Source organism: Arvicola amphibius, chromosome 5 (assembly GCF_903992535.2).
Source record: "Arvicola amphibius chromosome 5, mArvAmp1.2, whole genome shotgun sequence".
Taxonomy (NCBI): Eukaryota; Metazoa; Chordata; class Mammalia; order Rodentia; family Cricetidae; genus Arvicola; species Arvicola amphibius.
The window spans coordinates 102,311,481-102,329,817 of record NC_052051.1 but is presented as its reverse complement, the minus strand read 5'-3'; the positions used below and the strand labels follow the sequence as shown (position 1 = coordinate 102,329,817).

The window sequence follows — 18,337 nt, the reverse complement described above, 5'->3', positions numbered from 1 at the left end:
CGTGCTGTGAGCTGAGTGGTTAAGATAAGGAGAAAGATACCCTCACCTTGACAATGGCATATGCTCCCACTACAGAAACGCTCATTTTCCTTCCTTCTACACTCAATTTGCCAGATGACCATTTTCCAGGAGGGCTGTTGAGTCCCAGCTTTGCAGCAGCACAAACCTCTCTCAAGCTCCATTACTGGCCTTCCTCACCCCAATGTCTCCAAACTCATGACACACATCCTTCACTCTTATGACATCAGCTGTCATCTAAACTCAGATGGCTCACTGTCTAGCCCCTAACTTATTGCTTTATATCTGGAAATGATACTTGAAGCTTTATAAAGAATCTCAAAGTCTTTCTTTAAATAAAGGAAGGGAGAATAGCTACAGCTCAAGCTTAAAAGCACCTGCCAAGTTCCAGAATACTTGGTAGCCAGTAGGAAGAGGTCAAGACATCACACAGTGTGCTGATTTAGAGGGAGTGGAAAAATAAAACTTGAACACGCTGGGCTCCTGTTACTTCCTCTCTCCAGTAAGAGAGCATCCCAAAGAAGGTTCTTTGGACGTGGTGTGAGTGTAGATTCTGCACTCCACATGCTGGAAGCGTACTGTCTAGTGTGGTAGCACTGACAGGTAGGGGAACCAGGAAGAGGCCGGTCTAGTGTCTGGTGATCCAGCATTCTTGTGAGAGGGTTTTAAGCAGATGTGGTACCTCCCGCAATCTCTTTTGTTTTCTGTCCTGTAGTGGCATTATACAAATAAAGCTTGCCTGAAGATCAGAGTAAAACAGCCCCATTGGTCAGTGTTACTATCAGCCAGTGGTAACACACAACTTTAATCCCAGTAGCCAAACTAGCTGATATAGAAACCAGGCGGTTCATGCCTTTAATCCCAGAACTAGAGAGGATTATAAAACAGGAGGAGACAGTTCTCAGACACAGTCTGATTCTGAGATTCCTGGAGGCGGGATCACTATTTTGGACTGAGGTAGAGGTAAGACCCAGTGACTGGTTGTTTTGCTTTCTGCATCTTCAGGTTGAACTATTTCTCTGAGTTTTTATTAATTGTGCTTCATTTGTAAACTGAGACAGTGCTTACATTTTCTGGCTGCCCAGACCTGAATAACCACACAGAAACTATATTAATCACAACACTGTTTGGCCTATTAGCTCAGGCTTCTAATTAACTAACTCTTACATCTTAAATTAACCCATTTCTTTTAATCTGCATATTGCCACAAGTCTGTGGCTTATGGGTAAGGTCCTGGCATCTTTCTTCTTCAGCAGCTACATGGTGTCTACTTGACTCCATCTTCTATTCATTCTGTTTAGTTTTTCCATCTATCTATATTCTGCCCTGCCACAGGCCAAAGCAGCTTCTTTATTAACCAATGGTCATAAAACATATTCGCAGCATCCAGAGAGGAATTCCACATCACTGTCCCATCATGTGATCTCCCTAATCCAGACACATTTCTCATTATTGTCATCCCACCCACAAAGCCCTCTCCAGAACCAAGCAGATTTCAGGGCCAGGCTCTTAAACCCCAGAACTCTTAGCTACACACAAACCTTTTTCTTTACCAAGTACCCATGCTCTAGCATTTGTCATAACACAAAACAGACACAGAGAGCTAGAGACTCCATATAATGCAAAATCAGACAAATTTGGCCATGAAGAACAAATGTTCGTAATCTGGACCGCACAAAGGTAGATCCAACCATCTCTGACGGCACAGAGAAGGTTCTGGATGGGTGTGTATGTGTGCTACATAACAAGGGAAAGCGTCCATGGGCTTCACTGGATAGTGGAAGGACTAAGGCCCAGACAGGGAAACTCATTCAATCACGAAGGTAAAGAAAGGGGACTATTTACATAACACACATTTTAAGACATATCAGGGTGTGATCAAGTCAATCAGTGCATATCTGTTAACCCTGTAAATCTTCACGGTGTGATCTTCGCCACAGCTTGCAAAGTGCAGCCAGTCAGCGTCCTCTTCATGCTGCCTCGCGTTTCTACTACAGTTCTTCCAGGATATCTTTCTGATACCAAGCGTGTGACCTTCGCTGCAAGCAAGACAGAAATCATAAGGTCAAAACAAGCAATGCCTGCAAAATTCCCCACTGGAAGCTCACCTGCAGGGTTGTAACCAGGGCACCCTTACAGCCCTTACTTGTTTACAGAAAATGATGTGGGATTTTTTGTTTCATTTCTTCCTTAAATCTAACATGTTAATGTAACACATTTAAAAGATATGGAGGGACCTGGAGAAATGGCTCGGTGTGCAAAACGGGATCACATGAATTTAAATCCCTAGGACTCATGTAAAAAGCCAGACTAGCTACATACTCCTGTAACCCCAGGGCTGTGTGGAGAATAGACAGGAAGACTGCGGGCCACCAGCCTAGCTCCAGATTGACAAGAGAGTCTATCACAAGTGAATATGGCGGAGAGGAATATAACAGCAGACCTGAGAACCTCTTCAGGCCTCTGCACATGTACAAGGAGACCAGCATAGACTAATAAAACACAGACAGACACACGCACACACACACACACACACACACACACACACACACACACACTCTCATAGTCACAGAAATGTATGACGTTGAGGGCCAGGAAGGTATTCATCTCAACACTTGGGAATCAAGAGGCAGGAAGATGGCTGTGAGTTCAAGTACAGGATGGACTATACATCAAGTTCTAGGCCAAGCAGACGTATACAGTAAGACTCTCATAAAAAGACAGACGGACAGACAGAAAGACCATATGAAGAGCAGGGGGAGGAGGGAAGAAAAGAGGGAAGAAGAAAGGTATCTGGGGGGAGGGGCTGGGGTGCAGCTCAGTGATAGAGTATTTTCCTAATATGTTTAAGGCTCTAGTTGAATCCCTAGCAACACAAAATTCACCAGGTAATATAAGACATGGCCCTTAAGAAGCCAATCTGAAAGTCCTGCTTGTATTTCTGGAAATGCATTACCAGCAAAAAGTTAAAATTTAGTTATCAGTATACCAGCCATCCAAATAACACAATGTATTGAATCCAGAACTACTTTCAAGTCACAGACCCTATCATTACAATAACAAAGAAAGAAACTGCCAAATGAAAACCCTGAGTTCTGCACATCTTCCCATGCTAACTGGCTTCCCACACCGGGGCCACAGTAGCAGTCTGAATACCAATCCAGGGGCAGAAGGAAGTAAAGGAAAGGGGAGGGTAAGAGCAAGAATGTCAGGGGGAAGATGGGCTGTCACGGCTGCCTCTTTTGTAGCAAGCTGAACACTAACAAGGCAGACATACATTTTAACAGTTCAATGAGCACTGACAGAGACAAGCTCCTATAGAGGACATGGCTGAGTGAGGCCTACTCTCTCTAATCTCTCACCCTCACCATGACACTGTCACTTTAAAAAGTATTTGAAACTATGTTTAAACAGTACAGACTGGAAAGACTAAAAAGTTCAGAAAATGAGACAGAAAGCTATCAATGACTTACTGAAAGCTTAGGCATTGATTAAAAACAACACTGGCAACTAACATGTACTAAAAGGTAGATTAAAATAGCCTCTGCTAGGATTGGGGATATAGTTTAGCTAGCAGAAAGCTTGCCTCACATGTATGAAGCCCTGGGCTCCCAGCACATTAAAAAATGGGTGTGATCGCGCAGACCTGTGATCCCAGAATGTAGGAGATGGAAGAAAACCAGAGCCAAAAGATCACGTCTTAGAAAGCAAACAAGAGGAGAGAGGAGAGGTAAGGTGAGGCAGCCATGGATAGAGTCTGTAAAAGCAGTACGACAAAACCCAGCAACCTACTGAACAAACTAAACGCTGAGTCCAGCATAGTAGCAAACATCATGTTAGGAGGTACTATTTGGTTCTAAGTAGAGACTGAGTTCTGTCGCTCTCCATGAAAATGACCACAAAACATGCCACCAAAGACTGCCCCTGTTTCTATTTAATCAGATGGAAGCTGAGTAGGAAGAAAGTACCTTGGATTTGTCTCTACAAACCGGGTCCAGTCATTGACTTCTTGGCTGGTCTTTTTCCAGGAGAATAAACAAATCTTCCCGTTCTCTAATCCGACTGCAACCACGTATCTGAAAGGAGGGAGATGACAGGCTGATTCAGGATGAATTTCTCTCATCTCTACCTGCCCGAGTCCTTCTTCCGTGTCATCCACCTACACTGATTCTGCTGTATCCCCAGCCTCCCCCTGCAGAAGATGCATGACGGTCCTGTCCTTAGCTTCCAGAGTCCCCATGCTAGAGTGTTCCCAGTGGCTGCACCGACGCCTGCTCTCCTAGGCTGCTTGTGAGAAAGAAAGGCGGTCACATCTGAAACGAGAACCTTCATTCCTGTTCCCATCTGACCACTAATCACGAAATTCTAAGATTCAGAAAAAAATCTTTTTAGTTTTTGGAGACAGGGTCTCTCTGTGTAGCTCTGGCTAGCCTGGAACTTGCTTTGTAGACCAGGCTGGCCTCAAACTCACAGAGATTCGCCTGCCTCTGCCTCCCAAGTGCTGGGATTAAAGATGTGCACCACCACCCGGGTGATTTAAAAATTCTTATCAGAAGCATAAGCACTTTGAAAGCAGCAGCAACGCTGCAGGGAGGTCCACAAACCAAAACAAAAACTGAGATACTACTGAACAACCCAATCTGAAGAAACTGACCTGTGGGGTAGGCTCAGCACAGGGCAGACACTGACAGCTGTCACAGAACTGCCCATATCCAGGACAGAAGAGCAGGGGCTAATGTTGTGCTCCGTGCGGTCACTGTTGGAATTACACTCGCCCCAGACGACCAGCTAGAACACAGATTACATTGTGAAGCTTTCTCTGCAAGGTTTCTCTAATGGTGCATTCAAATCACAATAGATGATGAAAACTATCTGCTCTAGTTTTTTATGTATCACAGAGAAGTCACAGTGTGGCAGACAAAGGTTCAGACCTCAGCTACAGAAGTGTACCCTGAGAGCAGAGTGTTATCTGGTATGTTCTATAATACACAACATGGTTCCAATGCAGTGAAATCCTGGCCATCACGTCCTGGCTACAGATGCCACCCTTGGAACTTGCAACACGTTTATTGGAGAGGAAACCAGTCTCCTCTTCTATACTACCTAAAGCTCAGGCAGTCAATTTGGTTATTAGGAGGACAGAACTTTGACAATACTCTGCATAAAAAATGAGAATTCCCCGAGAGCCCAGAGCTCAAGGGTGTCTGGCCACGAAGAAATGGAAAAAGTAGCAAAAGGACAAGCTGCAAATGCAGGACCAAAGCATGATTCTGAGCACAGGCCTTGGGACGCACACATTTCTGAAACTGCAGCAAGTGTAGCTGGTCTTTTTAGTCGCTCAATCCCTGAGAGCTAGGCAGACAGCACCTGCTTCCCTGCACCCAGCCAGGGATGCATTATCAACACAGGGAAGGGAACAGTCAGTCCAGGAGAACAACTGCTGCAGGCCCACACTGACTTTTAACCTGGGTGTCGCCAGGCCTTTCAGTTATCACTAGAAAGAGAAGGGTGACGAAAAGAAACACTATACCACTCTGCCTGCCCTGGACTAGGAAACTCAGAAAAGACAGTCTTTTATTTTATTTTGAAAGATCTATTTATTTATCAGGTACACAGTGCTCTGTCTGCATGTGTGCCTTCAGGCCAGAAGAGGGCGCCAGACCTCATTACAGATGGCTGGAATTGAACTCAGGATCTCTGGGAGAACAGCCAGTGCTCTTAACTGCTGAGCCATCTCTCCAGCCCCGAAGACAATATTTTAAAGCACAAAACTAGAGGGACAAGCAGGAACTAAGGGCAGTTGTCAGACAACATGGAGAAGGGTGGATTCAAACACAGGGCTACCTAACCTATCCTGAGTTTTCCAAGCTTCGGCCATGTTCTGCCCCTCTTCCGTCACTGCATTGAAAGGTCATAACCTTTACTACAGGAAAATGGGAGCGGGGAGACAGCTGAGTCTTTGAAGGCTTGCCACACAGATATGAGAACCCATGTTTGATTCCCAGTGCCTGTATTAAAAATAAAATCCAAACAAAAAGGCGCTATATCTGAACCCAGCGCTGATGCGGTAGAGAGCACTGCTGGAGCTGTTTCAACGGCCACAAAAAAAAAAAAAAAAAAAAAAAAAAGCTCATTCTCATAAGAGTATTGATCAGAAAATGAGAAATGGTGTCTTCAGCAAATGTCTCCCCACCCCGTTCTCCTGGTTCCCACTCTTAACCAAGAGCTGATCCATCCCTTCTTTGTGTTGGGGCTATCTGATGAAAGAAACTGACTGAAAGGTCTTCTCTTCATGTTTCAGAGAAATATATTTGTAGAGTTTAGCAAGGAAAACCCTTTCAATGTATAAATATAAAGGGGAAGCCATGAAATAATTTGTAAACATCATATCAGAAAGGCAGAATAATGTGCTTTTAAGCATAACTATAGATCACAGAGATCCACCTGCCTTTTCCGCCCAAGTGCTAGGATTAAAGGTGTGCAGCACCAGCGGCTAGCTTGGGGGGGTGAGGGTGGGGATGAAAGGGGAGAAGGGAAAAAGAAAGGAGAGTGGGAAGAAACATACAGTTCAAACAAACACACACACACACACACACACACACACACACACACACTAGTCAATGCTAAAAAAACCCTGCAAAAACATTTAAAAAGTATTATTTTATCTTTTATTGAAAAAAAAAAATACCTTTTTATCTCGACTTCCAGTGAAGAAATACTTGCTATCAGGACTCCAATCACAAGACCAGATGATTCTACTATGCACAGAAGTGATTTTGTTGGTGAATGCAAAGAGACTGAAAAATGGGTCTGAAAAAAAGAAAAAACCCACATACATTACACCCAATCAGGACAAGCAGCTCCTCTTCTAACCTGCAGCAAGGTCTGTCTGGGTGCCAACATCAACCCCAATATCAACTCCGGGGCCACTTCACCCAAGCTGCACTCACTCTGCAGCAGAGGCCAGGAACCCACCCCTAACCAAAGGCTATGTGCACAAGGCTCATGTCTCCTCCCTCTCTGGTGATTGACAACAAAAATCTTTCAAGCATTTAACTGAAGGCTAACTTATGATTCTAAAAAGAAGTCTGGGATGATTTAACTGTACACATGAAGTAGCCAGATTTTCATATTAAGAGGAAAATACTGTAAAGAGAGGAGGGAAGACATATTTTTCATTACTATTTAAGCAAAAGGTCTAATGGCAACCTTTATTGGTGGAGGAGGTCCTTCTTTCTATGTGTTGCTTGCATTGGTTAATGAATAAAGAAACTGCCTTGGCCTGACAGGCCAGAACTTAGGGAGGTGGAAAAGACAGAACTTAATTCTGGGAGAAAGAAAGCAGAGTGAAGGAGAAGCCATGAATCCTCCACCTGAGAAGGTCACTGGTTAGAATCTTTCCTGGTAAGACACTGCCATGTGGCGATATACAGATTAATAAAAATGGGTTAAATCAAGATGTGAGAGCTAGCCAATAAGAGGCTAGAGCTAATGGGCCAAGCAGTAATTTAATTAATACAGCTTCTGTGTGGTTATTTCAAGCTGGGCAGCCGGGACAAGCACACAGCCCCTCCATACAACACTTTATATGGAATACGTTACTGCTTATGAAGAGAATAAATTTATCAATTCATAATCCAAGACGATATAACAAATTAACACCTGCATCACCTATATCACTTCAACTTTTTTTGTGCTTCTTTTTAACATTTGTTATTTATTGAGTGGGTGTGTATAGTCATGTGTGTACAAGCATACATGAGTGCCTGTCAGAACAGCTTGTAGGGCTCGGCTCTCTCTTCCACATGTTCATTCTAGTGATTGAACTTGGTCCTCAGGCTCGGTGCCAAGTGCCTTTACCTGCTGAGCCATCTCAGTGGTTCAGCAGTTCAACTTTGAAAACGAAGTGCTGCACGTTAGGAAATCACTAGTGATGTCAAAGAAAAAACAAATGCGCTGGCCTTACAGTGGCTTTGCACCCTGACAATCAATCATGAATGAAAATACTGTTAAATCAAAAATGCATCTAATACATTAGTCCACTGCACATCACAGCTCACACAACTCGGCTGTGGAGTAGTGGCTTTCATCATGACAGTTGTGGGTCCACACTACATTACATGCTCAGAAGATCTAGATTCAAAATCTGAAATACAGTCTGTACCTTGGGCCTATCACTTTCACATTATCATGAGGAATGATCTGTCTGTCCCCCCCCCCCCACACACAAATAAATTATAAAGGAATAAATCTTAAAAGGGAAAAAAAGGTTTAAATAGAATCTGACAAGGAAAGCCAAGTGCTCCCCAGTCGTCCAAGAGCGTTGAGCCCTCCCAGTTAGGGGACTGTCTCCGCCCTGTTACCTTTCTATTGATCTCACAGCTGCTAAATGTGAACAAAATGGACGCGACAGCCTTACTGATAACCCTTGCCACACAGGCTGCTTTACCGAACTCAGGTGAAGTCACATCCTGCCTCTTCCACAATGACCAGGTTCGATCTCTGGAAACAGCCAGTAGGAACTTGTCATCAGGTGAGAAGGCCATCTGCGTGACAGTCAGTGTGTGGTAAGCAAGACTCTGCACTTGTTTCCAAGACGCTGTGCTCCAAAGAATGATAGCTGCATGTTCCTTCTGAGCTGCCTGCAGGACAGAGATTAGACAGTAACAACATGGAAGCCGAAACAAACCAAAACAAGACATCAAAAATAGTATGGTGTTTCTGTGGCTCTATTTTAATGTATTATCTATGTATCTCCACTAAAGCCTCCAAAGACCCTGCGTAATGAGAATGTTAGAACTTTTAATAACAACAAGCCACGTGTGTACTACGTGCGTGGTTAACAATTTAGAAGTCTCTCCGCAGTCTGGTGAACAAGGATTCAGTATTACTGGAAAGAGGGTCACTCCACAATAAAAAGTAAGACTAACGAAGAGGAAGTCACTGTTAACTATTTACAAACAAATCTATCAATGGAGCTTCAAAACACAAAGTATGAACTGAAAGAAAAAGGCAAATACCCTAAGTATAGTCAGAGACCTCCAATCCTACTTAAGAAAGCTGAGAGAGCATGAAGATCAGAACCGTCCTCAATCAGCCAGTGACTAAGAGTCACCGAGATGCTATCAACAGACCACTCTTTGCAACTGAAATGAGAGTTTACCCAGATCAGATTTCAAAGGATTCAAGTCATAGTGTGAAACTACAGAGAAACGAAAGTAACAATCAGCAACAGAAAAAACACCTAGAAAATACTTTGTTTATGGAAACTTTAGAATACATTTAAAAATAGCCAAGAGGTCAAAGGTTGTAAGTTTCATGGTTTGGGTTTTTTTAATTTTTATTTATTTATTTATTTATTTTGGGACAGTGTCACTCTGTATAGACCTGGCTGTCCTGGAATTTGCTCTGTAGACCAGGCTGGCCTTGAACTCAGAGACCTGCCTGCCTCTGCCTCTGCCTCTGCCTCCGCCTCCCAAGTGTCGGGATTAAAGGTGTGTGCCACTGCACAAGTATTTTTAACTGAATAAAAATACAAGATATTAAAATCTGTGGAATGAATGCCTTATTTTGGAAATCTAGTTTCTAGGTTATGAGGACTGGCCGCAGTGCTGTGAGACAGAAGAAAGATGCAGACAAATCTAGCTGCACTTTGTTGTACTTCTAGAAGTTACACACAGACACAGATACAAAGGGGTTGGGGAAAGGAGAGGTATTGCCAGTAGAAAGAATAAAAAGATGGCATGGTGGTTTGCATGAGACGCCCCTTATAGTGTGGACATTTGACTACTTGGTCTTCAGTGACTAGGGAGGCAAGGAAGGTTCTGAGGTTTCAAAAGACTCTCCCCATTTCTCTGCTTCCGACTCATGGTCTGATTTTTGAACTCTCAGCTCTTAGCTGTTTGACCACCATGCCTACCTGCTGACACACTCACCCACTATGAGAGTGATGGACTCATCCTCTGGAACTGTAAGCTTACATAAACCTTTCCTTCTAGAATTGCCTTGATCATGGTTTTTATCACAGCAATAGAAAAAACAGTGTCACTGGTGATTCTGCGCTACTGAAATGATCCTAAGGGATAACCGTGTAACATAAACAGCCTTATTAGCACCCATTAATGGATTCACACATAGTGTGGTGGTCTGAATGAGAATGACCCCCATAGGCTCACAAATTTGAATGGGTCACCAGGAAATGGCACTATCTGAAAGAAATTAGGAGGCGAGGCCTTGTCAGGGGAACAGTATTACTGGGCTGAGCTCTGAGGTTTCAAGGACCCATGCCGGTCCTAGTGTCTTTTTTTTCCTACTTATGGATCCGGATGCAGAACTCCAAGCTTCTCCACTAGCAACAAGTCTGTCTACATGCCGCCAAGCTCCTTGCTAGGATGAAAATGGCCTGACTCACCAAACTGTAAGCTAGCTTCTATCTTACTGATGGACCCTGCCCCCATCCTACAGTGTAAAAAGCCCAATTTCTGGACATGAAATCCCACCAATCTCCACCCTGGAAAGCTCTACCCTGAAGAGCTCCACCCACTTCCCAAGAAACTCTGTATAAGTTCTGTATCCTGTTCAGTTTGCTGCTGTTTCTCACCCAAATTGAGGCAGCCACCCTCCTGTTTTTTTCCCAATAAATCTCGTGTGACATTTGTTGTGTGGTATTCCTTTGCTCCTGGCTGCCAGGATGCCTTTCCATTCAAGCTATAATGATCACAAAGATCGTCTGCACTAAACTTGGGGAAGCCTCAGCTCTTTGGAACCTGAACAGAGCCTCAGTCACAAGTTCTTTATTCTACAGCTTGGTGTAGACATGGTGTCCTGGCCAACATGACCCCTGACCACTGTTCTGGAGGTGGATGGAGTAGACAGAACAGGAAGAAGGAAGTGAGGTAGATGGCTCAAACAGATGCCATACCTCTCCTCTCTGAGCCAGACGCGATGAAGCTCCGGCCCAAGATGGACGTACACTAGAATCTTCCCGGTAAGGCACCACTTCGTGGTGCTACACAGATTATTAGATATGGGTTAAACAAGATGTGAGTAAGAGGCTGAAACTAATGAGCCAGGCAGTGTTTAAATGAATACAGTTTGTGTGTTGTTATTTCGGGGCATAAGCTAGCCAGGCGGCCAGGAGCAGGGCGGTGGGAACGCAGCCCGCTGCTCATCACTACAAAGAATAAATGAGTAGCTAAAATAGATTTAAAATCTATTTAATCACATGTTTTTTAAAAGAGAGATGAGGAAAAGAGAACATAAGAAAAAAGGTTCAGGCAATGGCACCTGGAAGGCTCATTTCATGTGGACTATTGCTTATATCTGCCACATTTACAAAAAGTTCAATGACCCCAAATACCCATGACCAAGTAAACTAAAACATACACAGACACCATAAATGTCCTACCTTACAAGCAGAGGCAAGCAGAGTCTTAGAATTGTTACAAGTAACACAAACTATCTCAAAGCCGTGTCCATACCTGTAATTTAAGGAGAAAACAGGCTTTCTGAATTAGCAATGTATTTATTCTTACACTGCAAAAAATTTCAAAGTGAAACGGACCATTCCCTTGACCTAACACACAACTCCTTAAAGAACATCATGTTTTACCTAGGCAACTATTTAGGGAAAAAGTAAGAAACCAAAGAAAAACCTTAGCTTCCAAAGGTAATGTAACTCATCAAAATGATCAGATTAACACACAGGTTTTCATGTCTAATGCCCGCCAGTCCAACAAACAACCATGAAAAGACGTTGATGGGAACCAACAAAGAAAAAAACAACTGGTTGAATAACAAACAAAAGCACACAGTATATTACACTTCTCTATCTGGGAAATCAACACCAATCAACTAATAAACACCAACACAAAGAAGAAAAACAAATCCATGTGAGGTTTGATTCTCACCCCTATGAAACTCTATTGGGAAGGAGGTAAATGTAGGTAGGAGGAAGGGAAAGGAGAAAGTCAAGTCCTTAAAGGGACCCTCAAGCTATGACTCTAAAACCACAGCTTCACTTACAGTTTCTGAACTTCAGGCCACAAGGTGTTCTGCAGAAGGTGATCCTCAGTGGGAGGCTCTGCAATATATTTTGATTTCCACAATAAATTTTTAATACAATTGTCTTTTTCCAATTTTAGCCAAATAGAAAATAAAAGCCGTAGCTCCAGGTACACAGCGAACAGAGAGCAGACTGTGCGTAACTTGTCTGCTCGTCATGTCTTACCAGAAAGGATAGCAGGCTGAAAAATCACTTCGGGGTACCCAAAGGCAGGGCCAGTTAAGAGCTCCTCCTCATCAGAATTCTGATTGACCAGGTCTCCTAGTTTAGAGAAACACGGGCATCATGAATGGAGTTGCCATGACAATGTCTCAAAGCCACATATCAGAAAGAACAAACAGTGTATTTCAGAGCTCTGTCCATGAGACTGCAAAGGCTTTTCTACTTCAGTATTTTCCTAACCAGCTCCTAAAGCAGGAATGAATTCCATAAGGATTCTGTCCATTTGCTTTTACCTAGGTATTTACAAGTTTTCTGGCATATGTAACTGACCCTTCAAATTGCTTACAATCCTGGAGTGCTGTGAAATCCCGGTGAGAACTGCACCTGTGCCAGTGGGCCACGTGTGGACAGAGCACTTACTACAAAATGCTAGAACAGTCCTAAAGAAGCAACGGGTGCATGGAAATCTGTAACTAAATTTTAAGTAAATTCAATAATTTTCGAGACTAAATCCTTACCCTCAAAGACAGCTTTATTTGACAGCCCCAAAGCAGGAACAGTGGCTCCTTCTGGAAGTTCATTGTTTTCCTAAAATGAAAAGCACAATATGTACATTACAGACACTGAAAGTTACTGATACCTCAAGTACCACAAAAAAAAGTGATGTTCATAAATGCTGAGAATGTTTCGAGCCTGATTTGTGTGGCTGTCTGCCATGTTTCTAACTCCTGACCTGACAGGTGCCATTTCCAACAACCCCTCTCCAACAAACAGGCTCTACCATCCCACTTCCGCCAGGCACTCTTTCCTAGGTAAGCCCCCCAACCACCTGGCTGAATTGCAAGGTCAAACTCCACCTACCAAGAAAAGCCTCAAGGGATGCCCCTGAAACAAGGATGTTGCTCAAAAAGGCACAGTCATGTCATTTTTATTAGACATATGTACATAACTTAAAGCTACTTTACAACTTAGTGGAGTATGATCTGAAGAAACAATGCTCTGCCTAGATCCTGCACTCACATGTGAACCATACTCTAACCATCAAAAATGGTATTCAACCTTAACACACAGGCTGGAACTAGACTCATGAGTGATATGAATTTAAAATACCAAATGTCTGAGAATGGCTACCTGGATGTGAGGTGCTGCATGATACTCTATACTGTAGAAAAGGGCAGTGAGAAGCAATCCTGATGCTTACCCAACAATAGTCAATATCAAATATCAAATAGTCAAAATCAATGAGAACCACTTGAAGCCACAGGGCACCTGTGCTCTAGCACAAAGGATCAAATGTGTCTGGAGCTAAACTTTTCCTGGAATCCCAGAAAACCCCACTTCGTTCCTTTCCTAGAGCTGGTCAGATCCTGGACCTGCTCTAGTCTGAGCTCCCTCTGGGTCTCGTTCCAACTGCTCAGCAATAGCAGGAGCAAGCAGAAAAGAAGCAACTGCCTTCAGCGACTGAGAAAGCTGAGCCATGAGGTGCTGCCAAGTGAAGCTGGACTTCATTTCCCGCCACTCTGCTCTCTCCTGCCCTTCCTACACTGTTCCTCGCTTCTCCCCTCAATCTCTGGGCTCCCACACAATACTCTTGGTTACAAAATGCTTTTCATTACATTCTTTCAACAGCACAATATGAACTGTACCTGCCACCTAAAGCCCTGCAGCACTTGCCTTCAGCTCTCATTCCCTCTTCACTCTAACACGAGCCCCAACAGCTCTGGCCTTCCCTTGCTTGCTGGTTCTCCTTCTCTTACCTGTGACCCAACTCTTAGTAATAAAATATACACAGACACTATGTGCAAGAGAACCATTCTCTATAGCCAACTGTCTTCCCACTTCATTTCCAGTACTTTATTATTTATTACTCACTATTTATTTGGATTTTTAAGACAGTTATGCAGCCTTGGCTGATCTAGAGCTCAGTATAAAGACCAGGCTAGCCTTGAACTCATACACACTGCCAGCCTCTGACTTCTAAGTGCTGAGATTAAAGGCATACATCATCTACTTTATCATCTTATAATCCATGCTATTTGTTTTCTTCAATGCTAGAACCATGGGCCATATACATGCTAAGAAATATAATCTGTATTCTAAAACAAAATTCACATATATTTGCAAGTAGCCCAAATCTTATGCAAAAAGCAGGTATAAATAAACAAAAATAAAAATGTACTTGTAATATAAATGAAGCCCTACCAAAACATTTTCATTAAGGCTAGATGGTGTAGGAAGTCCTTCTGTCTATGTGTTGCTTTAATTGGTTAATGAATAAATCTGTTTTGGCCAGTGGCTTAGCAGAATAGAGCAAGGAGGGAAAACTAAACTGAATGCTGGGAGAAAAAAGGCGGAGTCAGTGAGAAGCCATGTAGCCCCTGCCGGAGACAAACACTGGATGCAACTTCAAACTTCACCCCCTAAGCCACAGCCACGTGACAATACACAGGTTAATAGAAATGGGTTAATTTAAGATATGAGTAAGCCAGGAATATGCTTAAGCTATTGTGGGTGCTGAAAACCAAACTCAGGTCCTCTGCAAGAACAGCAAATGCTCTTAACTGCTGAGCCATCACTCCAGCCTGTGTATAATATTTACATCATTACATGCGGCAATTCACGTAAGTCTATCAAACCAGACACATGTGATATGACTTCTTTCCTACTTGTATGCTACATCTACAGCCTGAAGCAAACTTTTTTAAATTTGAAAGAAAAAGATTGAAATTAAAGATTTAGAGGAATACTCACATCGCAACGCATATAATTCAGTGACTGCCCTGAAATGGTACTAAAGTTTTCCACAAAATTCCGAGGAGCAGAAAAAACACGAAGAACTTTTTCATCTGCTCCAGACACAAACTGAAACCGATCGATCATCGCTAAACATTTCAGGTCATAACCATGTATCTGAGGCCTTGCAATCTCATGCCAAGTGTCCTGGAGTTAAAACACAACAGATAAAATAAAAATGAGTGCATGCTTCAAAATCAGTCCTTTTCAAGAGCTGAGGAGACTACTCCACTAGGAGATTTCAAATGGAAAGAAGGTCTTGAGTTAAGCAGGAAGGTATCTTACCTGATAGCCTCTTCTCTTCCATGGAGCAAAAAGGCGAGTTGTTTGATCAGTACTAGTGGTGATAATGAATTCTCCCTCTGGATCCCATATTAGGTCTTGGACACCATCAAAGTGTCCTGAAATGACAATGCCTGGAACCCACTGTCTCTGCAATAAAAATGATAACATATACCAAGATAAACAAGGACCATCAAGAGGAAAGCTGTAAAACTAAATATTCAAGATACGATCATAAAATAAAAGGAGCTGATTGTTTCCCAATCAACCACATCCTTTGAAACAGTGTTTATGGGAAATTTCCCAGCAGTCAAGACAGCCTGATGCTACCTGTCTATCAACTCTCCTGCAAAACAGGTAAATAAAAGTGACCACCACACAAATGCATTAGAATTGAGTTTATACTCATGAAGTATGCAGTGACAGCACATATTACATGATTGCTGAGTATTTATTAAACTCCATAATGAAGAAAGAATATTGAGTAAAATGAGACTAAATTTGAGTGTGGACCGAAAGGGTTTCTATATTAAGTTAAAAAACTGAGTCAGGTGTGGTACCAGCACTAGGGAAGCAAAGGCAGTCAGAGATCTGTGACACCAGCCTAGTCTACATGTGAGCTCCAGGACAGCCAGAGCTACATAGAGAGACCCTGTCTCAAAACAAAACAAAACAAAGCAAAACAAAAGTTAAAGGAATTATGGGTAAAAAGGACAGAAAAATGAATGACATCAAATTGGTCCACCTATTCAGCTCACAACAGCAACCATGTATACAGGTAATAATAGAGTGTGCCATGTACCTGTCCCCAGAGCCTTTCTTAATAAACTCAACAGGGAATAAAACTAAGAGAGGAAATGAAATTAATTATGCAACTAGCAGGTTGTTTAAAGCCAAGCCTAATGATATAGTCAATACTTTTTCTTCTGTTATATTGAAACAGGGTCTCATGTAACACAGACTGGTCCCAAACTCTGCTCTGCACACAAGAGGCTGGCAAGGAATTCTTGATGTTTTTATATCTGTCCCCAAGTGTTGAAATTATAGGCATGAACTAACATACTTGTTCTGTAGAAAATTAAACGAAGTTATACAGGTTCTAAAGCTAAGCTCTAAGGAGTGTTCACAACAAGCTGCAGTTCACAGACAGCACTTTGGGATCACTAGTACAGTCTCCCGTAGCAACTCCCTACTTGCTCATAAAAAACCAGCCCTGGGCTGGAGAGATGGCTCAGTGGTTAAGAGTGCTTGCTGAACAATCATGAAGACTGGAGTTCAGATCTCAGCACCCATTGAGCAAGCCAAGCATCCTGCAAATGCCTAAACTCCAACTCTCAAAGAATCTGACCCTCTCCTGGCTTCTGTGCACAGGCAAGTGTGAGTATATGTTCATATACACATACAAAATAAATCTTTGAAAAATAAATAAAAATCATTCTTGAAGGGTTGGGAAGACGGCCCGGTGATTAGGAGGTGCACTGCTCTTCCAGACCACCCAAATTCGGTTCCCAACCCACGCCAGTCAATTCACATCTGCCGACGGCTCCAGCTCCCAGGAATTCAGCACCCTCTTCTGGCCTCTATGCTGGGCACCTGTATTCACATGCACATACCAACACACAAACACCTAAAAATAAATCTTTAAATAATTAATCCTGATTATAAATAAATGGAGCACTCTGGTGTGGGCTGCTGATAGTCAGTGAAGCCCATGAGCACTGAGTCTGGGGAATGCAGGCACTCTGCTTCAGGCTGTTTTGTGGTCAATTTACCACTGTTCTAAAAAAAAATCCACTTAAAGATCAACTCTCTACCCCACACACGGTAAATGCTATACCTAAGCACAGTGAAACTGTTTTCAGATTTGGGGGCCTTCTCCCTCATCTAGTGTTTTCCTTCTGCAAACACCCTCAAAGAGTCTGAGTTAAGAAAATAGAATTCACCTTAAAAAATAGTTCTAAACTAACATTGTCATAGATTTATTGGTTGTTTTAACTGTGGAAATAATCTTAAAGGCTAAGTTCAAATGAAGGCTGTAAGACTAAGTCTTCAATAAAACAAGAAGTTAAAACATCAGAGGTGATTATTTCACAGGCCACAAACTAAAAGTGATGCAAATCCATGAATATATGTACTTTAGAAAGGAAGCTACTAGGTTAGTGAGATGACTCAACAAATAGGGACACTGGTCACAAAGCCTGATGACCTAAACTTCATCCCCAGGACCCACATGGTATAAGGAGAAACTTGTGTCTATGTTGTCTTCTAACCTTTGCACTTATACACCAACACATACACAAAATAAAAATATGTAAAATATTTTTTTTGGTTTTTCGTAAAATATATTTTTAAAAGGAAGCTATCTGACACACACTCAAAATATCCAAGTCACATTTCACCCAATATTCTTATTTAATTTATTTATTTATTAAATTTAAAACTCACTTAGCTAGCATCCAGACTGAGTTTCATCTGTACATGACAGGAAGTCAGGGCAGACAACCCAGAGTCTCACATAAACTAGACTAATGCCACAGAGCCACATTTCAGCCCCACATGAATAACATTTGGGCATCATTCAGTACTGTCACACTGCTGTACAACTCTGCATTTTCCTTCCTAGAAAAGCCCAAACTTCTAACTTGGTTTAAATACCACAACCAATCTTTAGAAAGGAAAGTCATCTCTGCTTAAATATGTCTACTGGGAAAGCACAAGTCAGCAAGGAGTCCATGTGCTCGTACTGGGTTTACTGTACTCTGCTTCCAAAGGTGCAGTGCTCCATGGAACGCATGTGCGATGATCATGGTGCCATTCTCTCCAAACTGGCAATCATAAAACCCCAGGGTGTTTCCACCTACTTCACCTACTCGAACCTACACAAGAACAGAAAAACAGTTATTAATTAACAGGTCCAATTCTCACACTAGAAAAGCAGTCCAGAGACGAAGTTATAGCTCATTTAACATATACAAAGAGAGAAAATTTATAGCTCTAGGAATATAGATTTGGGGTGGA

The 18,337-nt window shown here is 42.5% G+C and overlaps 1 protein-coding gene across 1 annotated transcript in view; it reads right to left on the bottom strand.

Annotated features, from left to right (window-relative positions):
• Nucleotides 1-1,129: 1,129 nt before the first annotated feature.
• Nucleotides 1,130-18,337, bottom strand: part of Elp2 (elongator acetyltransferase complex subunit 2) — a 39,064-nt gene continuing 21,856 nt past the window's right edge. The window contains exons 11-22 of the mRNA XM_038329699.2: nucleotides 18,064-18,195; nucleotides 15,323-15,469; nucleotides 14,996-15,184; nucleotides 12,763-12,832; nucleotides 12,248-12,343; nucleotides 12,043-12,100; nucleotides 11,426-11,498; nucleotides 8,468-8,660; nucleotides 6,707-6,828; nucleotides 4,673-4,806; nucleotides 3,987-4,094; nucleotides 1,130-2,057 (exon numbers count right to left, since the gene is read on the bottom strand). Of these exons, the coding sequence (XP_038185627.1) occupies nucleotides 1,886-2,057; nucleotides 3,987-4,094; nucleotides 4,673-4,806; nucleotides 6,707-6,828; nucleotides 8,468-8,660; nucleotides 11,426-11,498; nucleotides 12,043-12,100; nucleotides 12,248-12,343; nucleotides 12,763-12,832; nucleotides 14,996-15,184; nucleotides 15,323-15,469; nucleotides 18,064-18,195 (1,494 nt within the window). The 3' untranslated portion in view covers nucleotides 1,130-1,885. The remainder of the gene's footprint in view (nucleotides 2,058-3,986; nucleotides 4,095-4,672; nucleotides 4,807-6,706; nucleotides 6,829-8,467; nucleotides 8,661-11,425; nucleotides 11,499-12,042; nucleotides 12,101-12,247; nucleotides 12,344-12,762; nucleotides 12,833-14,995; nucleotides 15,185-15,322; nucleotides 15,470-18,063; nucleotides 18,196-18,337) is intronic.